The following is a 16943-nucleotide window of genomic DNA, read 5'->3' as shown; positions in this document are numbered from 1 at the left end:
TTGCGAGAAAGCTGCACCGCTCTGTCAACAGAGCTCGGTGCTTATTATCTGATGTAGTACATTACGATATCCGAATTTGTTGGTATAATGTTCATCAAATGTTAATGAAAGACCCCAATGAACAATTCAGAACATGAATCACCATATTTGTCTTGGTTAAATGTATTTTCTAACATAAGGAAGTAAAATTTCATCAAAGCTAATTTTCACAGACTCTGGATAGAGTGGGTGGATACCCTACATATAGTAGGACTAACTGAGTCAAATAATTATACAGAGAATTAGTACAGGTACAAGCAAATAGTATAAATCAACGTGAAGCAGAAATCATAAAAGTAAAATGAGGACTATGCTAAGTTTATGGGTAAGACTCGCCTTCGAGGTCTTTTCCGAGAGACTGGCAGTGCTGGCTGAGAGATCACTGTGAGTAGATAGGTCATCCAGATTACCCTAAAAGACACAAAGATGACAATATGCATTTTAGGTTTACCTGTGACTATCAATGTTGCCACGTGAAAAACGACTATTCCGTTACAAGGTTGTTTACAGTTTCTGTTAGGTAAACTATACCTCTGAAGAGACTCACCTGAGAATGTGTCCTAGCCCCCAGGGGCTTGGGGGACTTTCTAAACATTCCACTGAACACTCCCCCCTTCTCCTGTAAAATAAGGGCAGGTCAGTGGTGATCCTACTGTATGCCATTGGAAATAGTCAAATGAGGAATCTGTTAACTGAAGACAAACCTTAGTGTTGATATTGACAATGAGACTGTCATCGCTGCCTCGCCTGGATGAAAGCTCACTGTCTGTTGACAAATGATCCTAAGACACAGTAAACAGTACATGTGTTCTAAAAATACATATACTTGTGCATAAAAACATTTTTCATACAATATCCTCCAATTACTGAAACATATCAGTTAAGATAATATACACTGGAGTATACAAAACATTAAGGACACCTTCTCTTTCCATGACACAGACTGACCAGGTGAATCCAAGTGAAAGCTACAGTATGATCCCTTATTGATGTCACTTGTTAAATCCACTTCAAATCAGTGTAGCTGAAGGAGAGGAGACAGGTTAAAGAAGGATTTTTAAGCCTTGAGACATGGACACACACACCTGAGCATGTGTTACATCTTGGGAAGGCTTGGGAGACTTCTTTAAAATTCCTTTGAACATCCCTCCTTTCTCCTGGAAAAAAAAGTAGGAGGCAAGTTGATAATTTTGCCCAATCAATCAATCCCCCAGCCTCACACATACCTTAGTGTTGTTGTTGAGGCTGACATTGCTGGCTGAGAGCTCAGTGTTTACAGACAAATGATCCTATCAATAGGATGTATGTTAAGTCAATACAGTCAGACTTCATCAAATCAAGATGTAGATACATTGTAATAGTTTAATATATTGACATCATTATCACCTGCACAGGTACTGAGTGTTCTGCTGGTTTGGAGGATCTTTTGAACATCCCACTGAATTTTCCTCCTTTTTCCTGGGAAAGAGTGGGGAAAGAGTAGAAATCAATGACTGTATATATGAATGGACAAAGCCATCGATCACGTGACACCATTCATTCCTATTTAAAGACTCAATGGCTGCAGTCCAAACAAGTTAATTTTACCCCCTCAGCCGTCGCCCTAGCTACTTTCCCTTGGAGATCCCCGTCAAAATTGGATGTAGTTTGATTGCCAACTTAATTAAGTGGAGGTCCAATTCACAAACAAACATCGCCCCCTCGGCCCTCAAGTTAGAGAGTGAAGAACTTTGATAACAAGACCCACAGTTTAATGCAAACTGTAGTTGTGTCAAACTCTGGTGGCCACGAAATGTCAAACGTAATCAACACGGCTGCATTTTCAGCATGTGAGACATAATTATGACGCTAGCTTGCTAAAGAAAATATATAGATGACATTGATTTTACAGTTGGCAAATGAGAATGACACTCAAATTGGCTTAGTCTCATAGGAAGGAGCCTATACAACGTAGCTAGCTTCATAAACATATTTTGTGTAATTCTGAAATGTATTGGAATAAATTACCCAAACTATAAAACTAGCTAGCCAGCTATGGGTAACTGTAGCTACCTAGATGACAGGAGTGATAGCTAGCTACGTTAGCTTGCTAGGTACATTAATAGCTTTAGGTTGCTTCTCCGATCATCACTCTCCCTCGCTTGAGCAAGGGACATTTGAAGTACACTCGGATGTGACGATGTAAAACGCCATTCAAGGGCCGAGGGCTGTCTACTTTGCGTTTGGACTGCGGCCAATAGCGCTTTGAAGACAAATTAAGTCAGTTAAGATTGCGTCTCATGGAGACATAACATGCTTCGTTTGAGCTACACCAGAAAGTGACGTTGCAGACAAGTTCAGTGCTGCACCCTCTCATTGAATAACTGAAGTTGAAAGCCGACTGAGGTACTGCAGGCTGCCCTTAGCAACTAAATTATCCATATAACTTCATCTGTGTGCAATTTTTAAAGAATATTTTCAAGAATCTGGTGTATTACAAGAAACAATTGGTACCACGATTGTCTTTGAATATATATATATATATATATATATATATTTTTTTTTTACACGAAAATTGACCACGAGATTGCAATTTTTCCATTCACTATAATGGGGATCCTGTTTTCCACTAGATACCTGCAGTACCGCTCAACAACCGTAACTTCAAAGACAGGGTCAGTAGTTCTCCCCTGGTAGAAATATATATTGTGTCACCATTTTTTAGGAAATCATGATGAAAGTGGACATTTTGGGCCCTTTTTAGACCTATACATGTCTCCTGTAAGACCCTATGATCTGTGAACCGTACATGATACAGACAACATCTTGGTGTCATTATACTCCTTATAGTGGGCTCTAACATATGGAGAAGGTCTTGATTCAGATTTAGTATTTCACATTCATTTATTCAACATTCAAAATATGAATATCTCAAATGTACAACTTTTTTTGTGTTAATTTCAAGACATTGTTTGGAACAATATAATCTACAAGTACATCAAATGTCCAGAGTTGGCTCTAGACTAATTTTGAAGGTATGATACATTTTATGAGCACCACCAACACAGTGAATGGGAAAATGGATTCAAAGGGAACTCCTTCTGCTGGTGATTGGCTGAATGTGCAATCCTAAAGGAGGGTTGTGATTGGTTAATGACTTATAGGGCTCCATTTTAACAAACCTAACGCAATGGTAAATCTAAGCACTGGTGGTAGCGCTATAGGTCCAGGTGTGTCAGAAATATTTTTGCTGATTTCACATCCATTATTATGAGCGCAATAGCTGGCGGTGGCGCAAACGCTCTGGGTTTTGATGAAGGTTGATGAAGTTGTAGGTGTGAGGAGGACTTGGCCACTCACTGGCCAATCAAGGCTTTCCATGGCTTAATAATGCATGTTTTTGTCTCAAGTTCTGTAGGTCTTTGCATCGTCATCAACTCCAATTTGGCTGGGGGCACAGAATATTCTCATCCTAGTCCATTGTGGATTGATACTACACTCTGTTAAATTGCATAAAGAGTGACAGCAAATGCAACAAAAAAAACATGCAGTGTTTGCTCAATATGTTTGAAGTGTTGACAGTCAACAGTGTTGTAATAGTTTTTTTCGAGTTAAATGGAAAACAAGCAATTGTTAGAGGAAAATAACTTCAATGTTTCCAAATACCAGTGTCACCAGATTATCTCATATCTCGTTCCATGATGGGCATATAGTCTACATCAGGAGTGTCAAACTAATTCCATGGAGGGCCTAGTGTCTGCGGGTTTTTGCTTTTCCTTTCAATTAAGCCCTAGACAATTAGGTGAGGGGAGTTCCTTAGTTATTAGTGACCTTAATTCATCAATCAAGTACAAGGGAGGAGCGAAAACCCACAGACACACACCTTGGTGGAATGAGTTTGACACGTGTGGCCAACATGGAAGTTTTTACACACATCCAAAATAATAACAGGAGCTGGCTACAATAACGTAATAGCCTACATGGATAAAAAGGGGATGTTTGGCTGCTGCCGAACTTGAACTTTTAATAAAGCTTTGGTAATTAAGATTTACTTCAAAGCGGTATCATGAGCTAAACACTTTATGGTCTATAGTTTTGACTACTTGACAAATGGATTGGGCATGACCAAAAAAACTGCCTTCATATTGAGAGGGGAAGCTATGCGTGGTTTTTAATTAAATTAAACAAAAAATGGTGGAAAAAAAACAGTTGTTTTCAATTTTTACAGGCACAAAAAAGCACATCTCTCTCTTGTTCCATGTGCATATGGGCACTGTGCGTCACGGTTGGAAAGGTTGCGCTTCCGTTGTCAAAATCCATGCCATAATCAACGACGTTACTGCTAAAACCAGCTTTAGGCTGGTTTTAAATATCCCCACCAATGAAAACTGAAATTGGAACTTTGGCACATGATTTTAAGGACACAGCTCAGATATTGCCACCCCTCTCACCTTAGCGCAAGCGAGCTTATATAAAACAGGTACATTATCAATCCTGGCGCTAGGGTTTGAAAATATACTGAACAAAAATATAAAAAAACGCAACATACAATATTTTCAAAGATGTTACCGAATACAGATATGCATCTGTTGGTCACAGATATAGTACCTTCAACAAAAAGTGGTGGCGTGGATCAGAAAACCAGTCAGTATCTGGTGTGACCACAATTTGCATCATGCATCACGACACATCTCCTTTGCATAAAGTTGATCAGGTTGTTGATTGTGGCCTGTGAAATGTTGTCCCACTCCTCTTCAATGGCTGTGCAAAGTTGCTGGATGATGGCGGGAACTGGAACACGCTGTCGTACACGTCGATGCAGATCATCCCAAACATGCTCAATGACATGGGCCTCTCGTTACGGTATCTTTGTGCAATCAAATTGCCATCGATAAAATGCTAATTGTGTTCATTGTCTGTAGCTTATGCCTGCCCATACTGTACCATGACCCAACCGCCAAACATGGGGCACTCTGTTCACAACGTGGACATCAGCGAACAGCTGCCCCGACACAACACCATACAGGTGGGTCTGCGGTTGTGAGGCTGGTTGGACATACTGCCAAATTCTCTAAAATGACATTGGAAGTGGCTTATGATAGAGAAATTAACATCAAATTCTCTGCTGGACATCCAGCTCTGCTGGACATTCCTGCAATCAGCATGCCAATTGCACGCTCCCTCAAAACTTGAGACATCTGTGGCATTGTGCTGTGTGACAAAACTGCACATTTTAGAGAAGCCTTTTATTGTCCCCAGCACAAGGTGCACCTGTGTAATGATCATGCTGTTTAACTTCTTATGGCTGGGGGGCAGTATTGAGTAGCTTGGATGAATAAGTTGTCCAAAGTAAACGGCCTGCTCCTCAGTCTCAGTTGCTAATATATGCATATTATTATTAGTATTGAATAGGAAACACTAACGTTTCTAAAACTGTTTGAATGATGTCTGTGAGTATAACAGAACTCATATAGCAGGCAAAATCCTAAGGAGAAATCAAAACAAGAAGTGAGAAATCTGAGTTTAGTATGTATTCACCAGAGTCCAAAATGAAATCCCCTTGAGATATTAATGATGTTGCACTGCCTAGGGGTTCCACTAGATGTCAACCATCAATAGAAATTTGAATGAGACTTCTACGTTGTGGGACTGAATGAGAGCAGAATCTATCAGGTGACTGGCAGTCAGGCATTTTCTGATCACGCTTATTCCTCATGGAACCCACTTGCGTTCTATTGCTCATGAAGACACGAAGGAATACTCCGGTTGGAACTTTATTGAAGCTATATGTTAAAAACATCCTAATGATTGATTCTGTACTTAGTTTGAAATGTTTCTTCGACCTGTAATATAACTTTAAAGTTTTTGTCCGATGCAACGCTGACCAGAATGAGCGTTTGGATATGTATACCAAACGATATACCAAACGATTCCTGGAGTGCTTTCTGATGTAGATCATAGGTAAGGGAATATTTATCACGCAATTTCTTGTTTATGTTGGCGCCATCGTTGCGGCTATTGTGATTTTTACTTCTGAGCGCCGTCTCAGATTATTGCATGGGTTTCTTTTTCCGTAAAGTTTTTTTGAAATCTGACACAGCGGTTGCATTAAGGAGAGGTATATCTATCATTCCATGGGTATAACTTATATTATCATCTACATTTATGATGAGTATTTCTGTTTTAATGATGTGGCTTTGCAAAATCACTGGATGCTTTTGGAATTTGTGAATGTAACGCGCCAATGTAAACTCATATTTTGATAAATATTAACTTTATCAAACAAAACATACATGTATTGTGTAACATGAAGTCCTACGAGTGTCATCTGATGAAGATGATCAAAGGTTAGTGATTCATTTTCTCTATTTGTGGTTTTTGTGACTGTCTGAAATCTTTTGCTGGAAAAATTGCTGTGTTTTTCTGTAGCTATGTGGTGACCTAACAATCGTTTGCGGTGCTTTTGCTGTAAAGCATATTTGAAATCGGACACTGATGGGATTAACAACGAGATTAGCTTTAAAATGTTATGAGATACATGTATGTTTGAGGAATTTTAATTGAGATTTGATGTTTTGAAATTGGCGCCCTGCACTTTCACTGGCTGACATATCGCTCCCGTTAATGGGATTGCAGCCATAAGAAGTTTAATCAGCTTCTTGATATGCCACACCTGTTAGCTGGATGGATTATCTCGGCAAAGGAGAAATGCTCACCAACGGGGATGTGAACACATTTGAGAGAAATAAGCTTTTTGTGCATATGGAACATTTCTGGGATCTTTTATTTCAGCTCATGAAACAACATGGGACCAACACTTTACATGTTGCATTTATATTTTTGTTCAGTGTAGAAGAACAACTGCTGTAAAAGGTCGAAATTGCAAACAAGCATGCATTTGATAATTGTGCTCACTTACGCCAGCCGAAAATAGAGCCCATTATGTCCATTTCTGTGTACAGTGTCTTCAGAAATTATTTACACCCTTTGACAGCCTGAATGTAACATTGATTACATTTAGATTTGTGTCACTGATCTACACACAATACAGTTTTGAAATTAATGAAAAAGTGAATCTGTAATGTCTTCAGTCAATAAGTATTCAACCCCTATGTTATGGTGAGCCTAAATAAGTTCAGCAGTAAAAATATACTTAACAAATCGCACAATAAGTTGCATGGAGTCATTTCCTGTTCAATAATAAGGGTTAACATGATTTTTTGAAAAACTACCCCATCTTTGTACCCCACACATACAATGATCTGTAAGGTTCCTCAATCTAGAAGTGAATTTCAAGCACAGATTCAACCACAAAGACCAGAAGTGTTTCAATACCTTGCAAAGAAGGGCATCGTTTGGTATGTGTAAAAAAGTTACATACATAAAAAGCAGACACTGAATAACCCTTTGAGCATGGTGAAGTTATTAATTAGGCTATTGGATGGTGTATCAATACACCCAGTCACTACAAAGATACAGGTGTCCTTCCTAACTCAGTTGCTGGATAGGAAGCAAACTGCTCAGGGATTTCACCATGAGGCCAACGGGGATTTTAAAACAGTTACAGAGTTTAATGGTTGTGATATGAGAAAACAGAGGATGGATCAACAACATTGTAGTTACTCTACAATATTAACCTAAATGAAAGAGTGACAAGAAGGAAGCATGCAGAATAAAACTATTCCAAAACATGCATCCTATTTGCAACAAGGCACTTAAGTAATACTGAAAAAAAGGTGGCAAATAAATGAGCCTTTTATCCTGAATACAAAGCATTATGTTTGGAAAATTCAACACAATACTGAGTACACTCTTCATATTTGGAGCATGGTGGTGGCTGCATCATGTTATGGGTATGCTTGTCATCAGCAAGGACTAGGGAGTTTTTTAGGGGGGGAAATAAACCGAATAAAGCTATATGCTCAGAGGAAAACCTAGTTCAGTCTGCTTTCCAACAGACACTGGAAGACTAATTCAACTTTCAGAAGGACAAAAACCTAAAACACAACGCCAAATCTACACTGGATTTGCTTACCAAGATGACATTGAATGTTCCTGAGTGGCTTAGTTAGTTTTAACTTAAATCAGCTTGAAACTCTATGGCAAGACATGAGAATGGCTGTCTAGCAATGATCAACAATCAACGTGATAGAGCTTGAAGAATAAAAATAAAATAAAAAAGGGCAAATATTGTACAATCCAGGTGTGCAAAGCTCATAGCGACTTACCCAAAAAGACTCAGTTGTAATAGAAAGGTGCTTCTACAAAGTATTGACTCGGGTGTAAATAGTTATGCAAATTAGATATTTTTGTATGAATACTTTCTGAAGGCACTGTATAAAATGGGTCATATCATTAAAAGTACCAGAGCCCCCACAATGAACATTTGACATGTTTGAAGAGTATATTGTCACAAACAATATGTCTAAAGGGGTGCTTTTGAGATACCAATATAGTATTAATATTCTTTATGTTTGAATAAATGAAGGTATGAAAAAAAAAGTAAAAGCACGTCAAACATCCTTCCTCCCAATGAAGTTACTATGTGAGAATGCTGATGAAGGCTGCCACCGAAACGAGGTCCATTTGTTTTGTATTTGTCCTGCAAAAAAATAAATATATACAGTACATTAAAATGTAAAGAATATTTCAGTGAGTGTGGGTTTTTCCTTTCTTCAAATACTATGTGAGGATTGTTCTGGCAATCTGTGATAGGAAAAATATTTTCAGGCTACGCTGGTGTGGAATTAGTGGTATTAAAGTGGTATTAAAGACCAATCTATGACACTTTTTACCCTACAGTAACTGTCCTTCCAGATTTCTATGAAATATGACCAATAATTCATTACAATTAAAGATAAATAGTTTTACTTCCAACTTTTTTTTATTGGGTACGTTGAATAGCAGCTTGTGTGTTGGAATGGTGTGGGCGTACCCCAACAACTGTCATACCTTCTCCCACTCCCCCTCTCTGGCACTCGAGGGCGCTAGACGGTCCATCATTACACACACCTGTCACCATCGTTACATTGGACTCACCTGGACTCCATCACTTTATTGATTGCCTCCTCTATATCTGTCTATTCCTCAGTTTGATCCCCGTGTCAGCATTAATGTCGTTATATTTCCCTTGTCCAGACGCTCTTCGTGGTTTGTTTCCTGTTTTTTCATTAAAGCTTCACTCCCTGTACTTGCTTCTCGTCTTCCAGCGTCTGTCCTTACAACGACAGTAGATCGCTGATTGGCCAGTTCATGACATCCTCTGAGGCAAAAGCAATCATTTTCTCAACGGTCTGTTTGAGATACAAATTTGAGGTCGGGTTTTTACATTTTTTTATTAATTTTTTTATGCTTTTGATTTTCTTTTTAAAGATTTTTTTGAACTAAGAACGTCTCCTTTGACCTTTTGTCTAGTTTTTTATTTTCTAATCTTTGAACTCAGTCTCTTAACTGAGCACTCTTTTGTTTCAGTTTATTTACAGGTCAAGTTTTCTAGGAACCATACAGATCCTTTCAGGGTACCTGCGCTCTGCAGACTTTCGTGGCAATCTTTGAGTTCACTGGAGCTGGTAAGTTTCCAGTTTCCAGTGCTGGTTGAGCAACTTGACTTGGGCTGAGGTTGCTGTGTGGGAACATTGGTGAGTGGTCAGGACTGGAGCGGTCTGTTGGGCAGAGCCGGGCGGCCCTATACGCAAGTTGTGTAGGGCCCTGCAAATTACGCAAGGGCCCCGTCTCCCCTTCGTGTCAATATTTACAACTTCGATGAGAGGATGCGGCAGAACTATCCTTCTGGTCACAAAAAGAGAAAAAAACCCACAGTGAATTGTGGAAAGAGCAATCAGGTAAACTTATGTTCTCTCCTCTCCAAGTTTGATGTTAACAGTGATGATAAGTTGATGTGCTAGCTTGCAGTGCATCTCTCTCTAGTCTGTCTTGCTAACCTAGCTGGGCAGTGATATCTCTTGGTCTGTCTGTGTCTCGCTTGCCAGCCACTTCCAGGGCTGTGTTCTGTGACTTTGTGCCTGACAAAAGTGAGAGTGAAATACAACTATTTATTACTTTTGATAAACGCCAACGGGTAATGGTGTTTATAAACTGCAGCTCGGAAAGGATAACTGTGTCGTGCGCGAACATGAGTTCATATGCGAGTGCACAAAATGAAACTTGCGCTTTCCAGCAGCAACCTCTGTGGGGACCAGTCCAGACAATATATGAGTGATTGCACTCCTCATAGGCGCACATAATTTTAAAACAAGGCAATGATTATCTAGTCTCTCAATCAAGGTTTAGTTACAACTCTGGACTAATGCAAAATGGAAAGCAGTGGCACAGTGGGCTAAGGCACTGCATTGCAGCGCTAGCTGTGCCACCAGAGACTCTGGGTTCGAGCCCAGGCTCTGTCGCAGCTGGCTGCGACCGGGAGGTCCATGGGGCGAGCCTGAATGGGCCTGATATGCAGCTTAAATTTACAGGTGCTATGTCAGTAAAGGAGATGCTGGATCATCAGCCAGTACAAGCAGACTCAGTTGATCCACATCCAGCCACCATCAGATACAAACAACTCAGACCCGAATAGAACAGTTGCTGCTTAACAGACTGAGGACCAAGTTAGTGCGCAGAGGTCCAGACAAGTCTAGAAAAGGTTTCCATTCAGGCTTATTACAGAGACAGTTGTCAAATGGGGAATAGATTACCAGGAGCTGGCTTTTCACACTCAATCTAAAACAACGCTGTGTATTGTTTTTGCTGTAAGCTCTTTTCTACAAAAGCCTACAAAATAATAAAGGAAGGCGTGAATGACTGGTCAAATATCAACACCATTCTGAAACACCGTGAGGGTAGTCCTGAACACAGATAATATGGTTAAGTGGAGAACTTGATCTGCGCCTAAGTCGGGGACAGACTCTTGACCAGATACAAATGACAAATTTGGAGGCTGAAAGAAATGGCTGGATGTTCATGCATGTTTAATGAGTATCACCGAGTCTCTGGCTGAAAGAAACATAGCATTCAGGAGTTCATCAGACAAGCTCTTCCAACCAGATAATGGAGATTTCCTAAAAGAGGTTGAATTACTGGCAAAATTTGACCCAGTTATGGAAAATCATCTCAGCAAAATTTAAAGATGGAGACACACATGCTCATTACCTTGGGAAGCGCACACAGTATGAGCGCGACAAGCTTCTGGAAGCAATAGTGACTCATGTAAGAGACTCAATGTACTTCTCTCTTGGACTGTACACCTGACAGTCACCAGGAGCAAATGTCCATTATTCTGAGAAGCGTGGCTTTAAAGGGAAAGCCAGAGATCAAGCAGCACTTCCTTGGCTTTGTGAATGTTGAGGTTACAACAGGCTTGAATCTGTCCACCGTCATCTTAGATAAGCTGAACGAGTTGATTCCATTTGAAGATTGGAGGGCAAGCTTATGATAGTGGGGCCCAAAATGAAGGGCAAGCACCAAGGAGTACAAGCCAGACTGCTCAAAAGAAATCCCAGAACCATGTTCATCCCATGTGGAGCACATACTCTAAACCTTGTCATTGCAGATGCTGCCAAATCTTCAAAAGATGCAGATGGGTTTTTTGGGCATGTGCAAAAGCTCTTCACCTTCTCAGCTGGCACACAAAGATGTGTGGAGTGACACAAGTCATGGAAGTGACACAAGATGGGAGAATAGGCTCCAAAGTGTTCATGCAAACAGGTATCGGGCTTCAGAAGTTCGGGAGGCATTACTGGAAGCCAGACAGACGATCAACGATCCTGTGGCCAAAGTGGAGGCACAAGCACTTGCAGAGGAAGTTGGGTTCTACCGCTACTTGATTTTCTGTGTCGTATGGGGTGAGATACTGACAATGACAAACAAGGTGAACAAGCTCCTCTAATCCACCTCAATGCAGTTGGATATCGCAGTGAATTTAATCTCAAATGCAAAGGCCTCCCTCAGTACATAACTGGATTCTGAGGCCCAGACAACAGCCAAAAGTATTTATTAAGAAATGAATGTGGAGGCTGTTCTGAAAGAGAAGAGATTGAGAAACAGCCAGAGGAATTTCAGCTATGAGGCTCCTGATGAACCAGTGACTGACGCACTGAAAAACCTTGAAGTAAACTACTTCAACATTGTGGTCGACTCTTCTGTGAGAGAGTGGATGAGAGATTTGAAACACTCAACCAGGTGAAAACCAAATATGGAGTGCTGCTGACCTTCAGCACTGCTTCTCAAATGTCCAGTGAATCTTTAAAGGGTCACTGCATGGAAGTTGTAAACACTGACCTAGGGACCTCTGAGGTACCGGAAAAAGGAGATCACCTTATCATCGCATTTGCATAGTGGCATAGAGCAGTAAAGTCACACATGGATACCATTTTTAGTGGCCTAGAGTCTGAGGAAAAATGTGGCCTTTAATAAACGCATTTCATGCAATCCTACATAACTGGAGACTTTGGCATAATCTTTTTAAGCTCCGACTTCCAACGTCAGTGTGTTCAAGACAACAGGGAAGTCGGGAAGAAAACATTTGCTCCAACTGGGAAAATTCGTTTTGAACGGTCATCCAACTCGGAATTCGAAATGACAGGCTACTTTGACATTGACAAACTGAGATCTATGAAAACAACCTTGTCTTAAATCCATCAATTGCCTAGGCATATGGAGACACATATTTCCTCCTCATAGTGTAGCCTACAATGTGTCTTAAGCTTTTCAATTTCACTGACTCACCGCAGCTCACTGGCTGGTGATGGCCGATGCACTAGTGCCATAAGTCTCTCTCTCTCTTTTGTAAAACAAAAAGCCTATTTAGAAGTTGATCAAATATTTTGGTTAAATTATATGCTATTCTGAATTTTTAATTTATTTCTGAACAGACATCAGTAACTCTATCAGGGGTGCTGCGGACCCCCCTCCCCCCGAACCCTTTGCGCAGCTATGATTCTATAAGGACATAAATTATGAAGTGCAACGCTGGAGAGAGGAGAGTTTCAGGCAAATTCATGTCTATTGGGAGAGAGATCATAGAATGTGAATCTTGTTCCAGGTCTGTGAGAGACACAGGCCTGCTTCTCACATGGCCACGTGTTGGTGTCTAACAGGCTACAATGTTGAGCAAACTTTAAGCCCTGGCCAACCCGAATCAACACAACAATATCAGGAATTTTTACATTGCAAAAATAAAGAAAAAAAACAGGTACCGGCTCTGGCCAAATAGTTCCCGAAATGAAACAGTCCAAAAAGGAGAGGTGGATCCAGCGCTCGATGTCGCAGGTCTACTAACCACTGGTCCTGGCAACCATCATTACGAACACCTGCTCCCAATTATGCACACCTGGCCTCATCTCCTTGATTACTTTCCCTTTATTTAGCCCCCAGTAATCAGGCAGTTTTGGTCACACTCAGTACACCTTCTTATCATTAAACTCACCTTCTGCACCTGCTTCCTGACTCCCAGCGTATATGTTACACAAATTAAGTACTGGCTGTTCGAGGCGGGATGGTAGGTGGGAAGAAGGGTCTGCTTGATGCCATTGTTTTTCAGGAATTGTTTCAAATCTGAAGAGACCAGCTGGGGTCCATTTGTCTGGGATGATTTTTTTTGCACGATCTGTAGGCTGCGAACAGCCTTTGTAGCTTTTTGATGAGGTTTGCTGATGTCACGTGAATAACTTCCAAACACATTGAATAGCTGTTGATGATCTCTAAAAAGTTCTGCTTGTCCTTTTCAGTGAAACGAATGGGAATTCTCTAAGGGTGAAGTGGTGCGACAGCCAGCATCTTCTGTACTGTTTGGCAGATTTGGAAACTCTGCACTTCCTTCCGAATGTCACTGTCCAACTCTGGCCATCAGATGTAGCTACGGGCTAAGGCTGTCATGCGACAGGTGCCAGGATGTTTAGACAACTCGTGTAGTATGGTTTCACCTGTCACGTAGCATGGCCACCCATTTACTGTGAGCCACACTTTGCTGAGTAGAGGATCTTTTCTTGTACTTTGTTCAGTATTTTGCAAAAATTGGCAGCTCATCCACATGTGAGAAGTATAATATGCTTCCCCCCTCAGCTGTGATGTCTTTGTCTTCTCTTGGTAGTCCTGACAACACGTCCGTGTTACTGTGAACAGATGACTTTCTGTATTCGATGTCGTCGTTCGGCATGAGTAGGAGTGCCATCTTTGCATTCTCAATGCTGCTAAGGTTAGAACAGCAGACTTGCAGCAGACTCCCAAGATAGCCAGAAGAGGCTTTTGGTCTGTAATCAACATGAACTTTTGTCCGTATAGATACTTATGTAATTTCTTGACTCCGAAGATTGGCAGGGCCTCTTTTTCAATCTGGGCCTAGTTCTTTTCTGTGTCCAATAGTGTCCGCAAAGCAAACACAATGGGGTTTTATTATCTGTTGTCCATGATGTGGGAGATCAGTGCAGTGATTCCTTGTAGGTCCATGACCAACTAAAAAAAGGTAAGTAGCACTTGAGACACCGTGGCTAAGGCGACAATACTTGCACAGCCCAAGGTGAGTGTTGATTGTCAGGTTTTTCTCAGAATCTGCATCCAACTGGTAGGCGTGCAAGGGATCCAACTTGCTGACTGATGTACATCCAGCAGGTTGAGCGATTTTAAGTCCCTCGCTGTGCTTGGTAAGGGATAAGCCTCTTTCACACTCTGGTTGATGGTGGCCTTATAATCGTTACTCTTTGGAACGAATTTGGTCATCTTTGTTTCCTCGAGCATATCCAACTCGTTGTCCACAGCTTCCTTCAATGCGCATGGCACTGTTCTTGCCTTCTGGAAAATGGACTGAGTGTCAAGATGTGTTATCGTTACTTTGAAATCTTTGCTGCTGGGTGATATATCGAATGAATTCAAATGTATGTTTCAGTATGTTCCAAACACCTGTACCACAAGAATTGAGGTTTCATTTTTTTTGTTTTTTTTTGTGTGTTTTGTCTTTTTGGTCTCGTCTCCTTCGCCCCTTTTGTGCTGGGGGATCTGTGCACCTTCCCACTCACACACAGACACCAAGCCCCACCCCCTGCTACTCACAACAACAAAGATGAAAGACTATCCTGTCTGACAAGCAGTTTCAACTCGCTATTTGCATTTGAGGGTTGGTGTGACATAATTGGTTATATGGACACCCAAACATATTGCCATTATTTTACTGTAATAAAGGAGAACTTAACAATACCCTTATGTCTCAACTCCCAACATTTTTAACAGAGCAGACGGGTGTCAATGAACATGATTGTGGAAAATGAATGCTCAGTTTGTTGCGTGTGGCAATGCGGTTCCATGTACCTCTAGCAGTATTTTAGCCACAGACTTATGTACTAGCTGTCTAGTATGTGTTTTATAAATGTGCAATTGTATAAGGAATTGGCAACTCATTCTTAATCTGATAAATAAGCATATTCTTATCCAGGCAGGGCACTAAACAGGCTGTTCAAACTACTCTAGGCTATGTTGTTCAAACTTACACTACCTCCAATGGGGAAAAATGGCATTAAAAAGAGACATTCCTTGCAAGATTGGCAAATTAGCCACTGGCGCCCTGTGCTCTTCAGATGAAAGCAGGTTCACACTGAGCACATGTGACAGACGTGACAGAGTCTGGAGACGCCGTGGAGAACGTTCTGCTGCCTGCAACATCCTCCAGCATGACCGGTTTGGCGGTGGGTCAGTCATGGTGTGGGGTGGCATTTCTTTGGGGGGCCGTACAGCCCTCCATGTGCTCGCCAGAGGTAGCCTGACTGCCATTAGGTACCGAGATGAGATCCTCAGACCCCTTGTGAGACCATATGCTGGTGCGGTTGGCTGGAGAGTGTCAGCAGTTCCTGCAAGAGGAAGGCATTGATCCTATGGACTGGCCCGCCCGTTCCCCAGACCTGAATCCAATTGAGCACACCTGGGACATCATGTCTCGCTCCATGCACCACAGACTGTCCAGGAGTTGGCGGATGCTTTAGTCCAGGTCTGTGAGGAGGTGCCCTCAGGAGACCATCTGCCACCTCATCAGGAGCATGCCCAGGCGTTGTAGGGAGGTCATACAGGCACGTGGAGGCCACACACACTACTGAGCCTAATTTTGACTTGTTTTAAGGACATTACATCAAAGTTGGATCAGCCTGTAGTGTGGTTTCCCACTTTAATTTTGAGTGTGACTCCAAATACAGACCTCCATGGGTTGATACATTTGATTTGAATTGATAATTGTGATTTTGTTGTCAGCACATTCAACTATGTAAAGAAAAAAGTATTTCATTCATTCAGATCTAGGATGTGTTATTTTAGTGTTCCCTTTATTTATTTGAGCAGTGATATTTTTTAAAATAAAAAATTTGATATTTCACCTCCAATTCAGTGAATTTGAAAGGTAAAATAAAAGCAAACATTTGTGACAGTCTCTGGTCCTATAGCTATCAGAGATGGTCCCTAATTTAGAGAATCTCTGATACTTTTGCTTTTACTACAGGCTATGACAGTGTTTTTTGTAGTTTGCAGTCCATCCAATTTGAAAGTGCACATTCACTTCCATAAAATTTGTTCTAGGTACCAGCATGTAAGATTTTTTCATTTGTCAAATTGACCTCCATAGTAATGTTTGCTGTGGCAAGCCGTATATTTGACCTTTATTTAACTAGGCAAGTCAGTTAATAAGAACAAATTCTTATTTTCAATGACTGCCTAGAAACAGTGGGTTAACTGCCTGTTCAGGGGCAGAACGACAGATTTGAACCTTGTCAACTCGGGGATTTGAACTTGCAACCTTCCGGTTACTCGTCCAACCACTAGGCTACTCTGCCGCCCCATGTACAATAATACAGGATACCCTAACAAAAGATGATTTGCCGTAAAACTGCAGAACAATTAAATAATGGTGGTTTAATTCATGATATCTGATAGCTTACTGTGTGTTGGCTTCTCAT

General features: G+C 41.0%; 1 protein-coding gene across 4 annotated transcripts in view; it reads right to left on the bottom strand.

The window, feature by feature from the left end:
* LOC118394975 (uncharacterized) overlaps positions 1 to 16943 on the bottom strand; it is a 37115-nt gene that overhangs the window by 13203 nt on the left and 6969 nt on the right. For all 4 annotated transcript variants that reach the window (XM_052464146.1, XM_035788696.2, XM_035788697.2 and 1 more), the window contains 5 exons: positions 1426 to 1497; positions 1125 to 1196; positions 744 to 821; positions 587 to 658; positions 376 to 450 (listed from right to left, as the gene is read on the bottom strand). In XM_052464146.1, the coding sequence (XP_052320106.1) occupies positions 376 to 450; positions 587 to 658; positions 744 to 821; positions 1125 to 1196; positions 1426 to 1497 (369 nt within the window). The remainder of the gene's footprint in view (positions 1 to 375; positions 451 to 586; positions 659 to 743; positions 822 to 1124; positions 1197 to 1425; positions 1498 to 16943) is intronic.

The sequence above is a fragment of the Oncorhynchus keta genome, chromosome 15 (assembly GCF_023373465.1).
Source record: "Oncorhynchus keta strain PuntledgeMale-10-30-2019 chromosome 15, Oket_V2, whole genome shotgun sequence".
In the NCBI taxonomy this organism is placed as follows: Eukaryota; Metazoa; Chordata; class Actinopteri; order Salmoniformes; family Salmonidae; genus Oncorhynchus; species Oncorhynchus keta.
The sequence above is the reverse complement of the archived record's forward strand: the minus strand, read 5'-3'. Positions and strand labels throughout refer to the sequence as shown.